The sequence below is a fragment of the Montipora foliosa genome, chromosome 8 (genome assembly GCF_036669935.1).
Source record: "Montipora foliosa isolate CH-2021 chromosome 8, ASM3666993v2, whole genome shotgun sequence".
NCBI lineage: Eukaryota > Metazoa > Cnidaria > Anthozoa > Scleractinia > Acroporidae > Montipora > Montipora foliosa.
The window spans coordinates 10163489-10168488 of NC_090876.1; the positions used below are offsets into that span (position 1 = coordinate 10163489).

General features: G+C 41.1%; 1 protein-coding gene across 2 annotated transcripts in view; it reads left to right on the plus strand.

Annotated features, from left to right (window-relative positions):
• The window catches only part of LOC138012506 (unconventional myosin-X-like), a 61267-nt gene that overhangs the window by 55468 nt on the left and 799 nt on the right, over positions 1–5000 (plus strand). For both annotated transcript variants that reach the window (XM_068859290.1, XM_068859289.1), the window contains one exon: positions 1426–5000. This exon is cut by the window's right edge and continues 799 nt beyond it. In XM_068859290.1, the coding sequence (XP_068715391.1) occupies positions 1426–1536 (111 nt within the window). In that variant the 3' untranslated portion in view covers positions 1537–5000. The remainder of the gene's footprint in view (positions 1–1425) is intronic.

The window sequence follows — 5000 nt, forward strand, 5'->3', positions numbered from 1 at the left end:
TTCCTGTCTCTTTTAGAGCGGTTTTCAATTAAGTATCGAAAGTAATAAGCAAATTGCTTTGGTTTTGCATTACTTCACTCAGTGATTGGTTCAAAGTTCTCGCGCCACTTTATCAACCAATCAGAAGTAAAACCCAAATCAGTCGTGGCTCGCGGGTGCACATTTTCCCGCGCTTTGTGTTGGCTACGTGTAATTACTTTCAGTTTTGATTGGTTTACTGGATTGTCTCGGTCCTTTTGATTGGCCAAAGTAATTACTTTGGTTTTGGTTTTACGACACTCAATTGAAAATCGCTCTAAAACGTTTAAATCTCTATGCATAACTGTCTCGAATTCTCCCAACTTCCCCTCGTGTTTAGATGAGGCTATGGAAACACGGAAAATGTTCTGTATTGCTTAATTAGACGTTTTTTAATAAACTTATTCATTCATCAATCCATCCATCCATCTCTTCCTTTCTTCCTTCTTTCATTCATTTATCAAATCATGCATTCAAACACATATGGGGCTTCCCTGAAGTTCCAACTCGTTGAGGCCACTTGATTACATAAGGGAGTTTAAGAAACGATCATGGCTAAAGCATTAATATTATTGGTTAATAGAGGAAAAAATGATCGTGCTACACGTGCGGAAGGAAAAAAATGATCGTGCTGCACGTGCGGCATGCATTTTTGTACATTTCTCTTCCGTGCGCGTCCAAACAGCAACGCAAAATGACCAATTTTCAGGTGTTGACTACAACGTGGACAAACAACAGTGGATCTTTCCTTCTCTCTCTATTTGCTCCAAAACCGTACGTGCCGATCTGGTTATAGCATACTTCGCCCATATTGTACAACAGAGACAAGGTGAAAATATCGTGAAGCACTTAGAATAGCTCGAACTAACAGTTTGAAGTGACATTTTCGTCGCCGTAGCCGTCGTGGTTTCTAAAACTCCCTATACTTTCCAGTGAGCAAGAATAGACCTCTTTTCAGTTGTGTGTTTAGTTACCTGGCCCGGGTTGCTAGAAGCATGGTTAGCGCTAATCAGCGTTAAATACCATGGAAACCTATAGGTTTTGATACCTCTTAACCAACGGTTAGCGCTTATCGGGCTTCGAGCAACCGGCCCCAGGCCTTTAAATGAAAGTGAGGCTGGTGTTGACCTTGTTTTGATACAGACCTCCCTCCTTTTCTTATGTTAATGTTGTTGTCATGCTAATTAGTAACAATTTACATAAGAAAAGAAGTGAGGTTTCTATCAACACAAGGTCAACTCCAGCCTCGCTTTCATTCATAGGCCAGGTAACTAAGCACACGACTGTAAAATGGATTTTTGCGTTTTTCTGTGTCCCCTCCCTCTGCGCGAAGATCCCATGGGTTGGTTGGGCTTATTTTGTGCTATTTGATTTAGTCCAGCCCGCTCGGTGTTTTGTGGTCCACAGGTCATCGAGGTTGCCAAACTGATGAAAGCTTACATCAATCAGATTGTGAAACTACGGCGGGCAAGCTACTTTAGTCAAGCGTCGTCGGAGGCATCAGATTCCTATATGTAGAGTAAAAATTTTAAGTTGTATGTAGCTAGGGGATCACTAAAAGCTGTTTCTACGTCTCATTTCAATCCCATTTGGTGCTGTGTTATGATGCTATGCGGGATGCTTCTAACTGTTTTAGTCAATGTAATTCAAATTATGACCTCTAGGAAGAGAGGAATATCCGCAGTACGGTGAAATTTGGATTGAAGGAATTGCCAAATTATTGAGAAATTGGAGATTCCTTTCCATACCTTTTTTCGTAAAACCAGGGGGGGGGGGGGGAATTCGTTCGTTTTACCGAATGTATTGTTACTCAGAGTTTCGTTTAAAGCGACAAAACTCTTGGGAAAACTTCCGGCTGAAACATCATTGGACATGCACTCACAAACAAAGCCTATTTGATCCCCACCCCCTCCCCCCTTCAGCTCTCCCCCTTACCAATGTTGATAATGTGGTGTAAAATACTGACAAGCCTTTGGCCGTTTCTAAACTAACATTGGCTTAGGGGAGGGAGAAGTAGGGAGAAATTAGTCTTTTTATCACACAGAAAAATTGGGAAATGAGAATTTGTAGTGGTGTGTCACATTTTCCCAACAAGTATTGAGATTAGAGGTCCCACTTTATCGCTCTTCGAGGGGCCGTCTCTTGTTGTTCTATCTTTTTTGGTTGTACAGAAAATCTTAGACTCAAAATTATGAGTGCCCATAATTGAGGTGCTGTAGCATGAATGTCTGTTTGCAAAATGAAAATTAATTTGTATGTTTAACCAAACGGGAACACTCCAATGTATCACATGCATAAGTATCCCCGATTTTCCCCCAAAAAAATCCAGACAGGATCCATACACCTTGAATGTCTTATCTGCTTGACCAGAAGGTTGTAGGATACATTTGTTGTCCAAAATTATTGTTGGTAGTTAGGTAGAGTTTTAGCGATTATAAGAGTATTTACCTTGAAAAAAGTTTTCGCCGAAGTTCAGGCAACTTTAGTGACGATCGACACAGCAACTGTACTGTAACGCAACCCTTCCTTATTGACCGAAAATTTCGCGCCCATTTCTCGATCAAAACGGGAAAACGATTGTACTCTGGACGCATGTGATTTCCTTCGCTGAGCCAGTCTTCGCGTCGTATCCTAATTACCTGCGTGTGTTGCAAAGCAACATTAATTGTTTGACGAAGCTACAACCTCATAACACTACAGCAGTATTTTAAATGCTATTGAAAAGTTTATTAGCCTAAGGGTAAATTGCATTTAAGGCAGGCCTCATAACTCGGTTAGCCATTCATAACTGTTTATAACTCGACAAGTTGAGGTATGGTATGATAACTCTCCTGCTATACAATAACCGACGCGATATGGTATGGGTTAAAGTGGCAATAGATGACCTTGGATCGTTCTTTATTACACGTAGCACGTGAATTTTAAGACGCTGTTACACTGTGCAATTTTTCGTGCAACTTGTCTAGCAACGCCACTGAGCAACAAGTTGCGCGGAGCGTTGCCCAATGTAACATACCTTGCAACGGCCAAAAACGTTGCGAGACCAGTTGCAGAAACCGTTGCGGAAAGTACTATTAAGTTTTACTTTCCGCAACGGTTGCAGCGAATTTTTTCAGCATTGTGAAGTGTAACATCTGTCCTGCAACTTGTGTCGCAACAGTTTGCAACACCAGCCAATGAAAATGTTCCTTTAACCTCATGTGATCATGGAAACGAGACAAGTTGCATGAAACATTGCTAACACCCCTGAAGGCGCTCTTACGCTGTGAAATGTTTCGTGCAACTTGTCTCGCAATGTTTTGGCGACATTGTGGCGAGACAAGTTGCATGAAACATTTCACAGTGTAACACCCTGCAACGGCCAAAATAGTTGCGAGACAAGTTGCAAGAGCCGTTGCCGAAAGTAGAATTAGGTTTTACTTTTCGTGCCACTTGTCTCGCAACGATTTTGGCCGTTGCAGGGTATGTTACACTGTGAAATGTTTCGTACAACTTGTCCCACAGTGTCGCTAAAACATTGCGAGACAAGTTGCACGAAACATTTCACAGTGTAACAGCGCCTCAAAACAACTTTTTTCGTAAGGAGAGAACGTTTGTAGAAATGGCGTTTCGAGACAAGTTGCCCGAAAAGTTGCAGTGAAACATCGCCTTTATTCCATGAAGCTTATTTGTAGAAATCTATACGCTTTATGTTCACATGTGAAAAAAGCCTATACAGCCATTCAGAATGGCGTACGGTTGTTTCACGTGTGGAAGTATAACCAATCGACGATAGCGTAAAGGCCTTCCAAGCCAATCAGAATCGTGACTCGTTTACATTCAAATAGCTTTTCAGATTTGGCCTCTGTTTTTCGCGGCGCCTCTCCTTGCGTTAAGAAAACTATTTCAATGAAAATTCGCGTCTCACGCCATAGAAAGTGCTCTTTACGGGGTTATTTTCACTCGTTGTTCGTGTCAAAAGCCCTCACTTGTTCGTTTGGGTTTTCACACAAACAACTCGTGAATAAAACCCCGTACGTCGCACTTTCTATATCTATAACAAAATTCAATAATCAGTATTTGAAATAAAATCGTCCAAATCATGAGTGCATCAAGCCAAAGCGGAATGGCAACCAGTCGATTCTGCAAATGGCCATCACGGAAAGAGGCATAACGCAGAGAGGCATGACGCAAATAGCCGTAACACAAACAGCCATAATGCAAATAGGCCTCACGCAAATAGCCATAACGCGAATAGGCATCACGCAAAGACCCATAACGCAAATGGCCATAACGCAAAAAGGATAACACAATGAAGCATAACGCAAAGAGGCATAACGTAAACAGGAAGAAAAAGTTCGATAGCAATTATATGTCTTTTCCCGTGAACAATCGATTGACGTTTTTTTTAGAGCAGAAATTATTTACGGAGTACACAGCTAGTCTCCATTCTTCAAAGAGCCTTTGCGTTATGCTTCTGCGTTATACCTTTTTGCGTTATGCCTGTTTCCATGATGGCTATTTGCAGAATTGGCTTGCTGCCATTCAAAAATGGATTGAGAAATTCAGCGTTTCGGTAATTCCATTTCAGTATTGAATTTTGTCATAGATATACCTCCATGCGAAAACGAAAAGGCCAACGCCACCGAGAAAAACGATGCGACATTATAGTATGACTGTTTTCGGATTATTCGAGGTCTTGTGTGCCAGCCTTGCAAGAATTAAGAAGTTATCTTTGTGCGTGTCTTGCTCAACAGTATTGATTTGGTTATTTTAATAAAGAGGACACGGTAAATCTCCACCAAAATGTGAAAAGCGCGTGCAGTCCTTTTTTTTTCATATCACCGTTATTTTTGGCGTTTTCGTGCTCAGTGATGTCGTCGTTAACGTTGGACAAGCTTCTTCTAAAATGCCGGTAAAATTCTAACTATCAAACGTCTTAGACCTAAGAAATTTGTTTATAAGTACTTTAAGTACCAAATTCTATTTTTCTAATTCGGAAA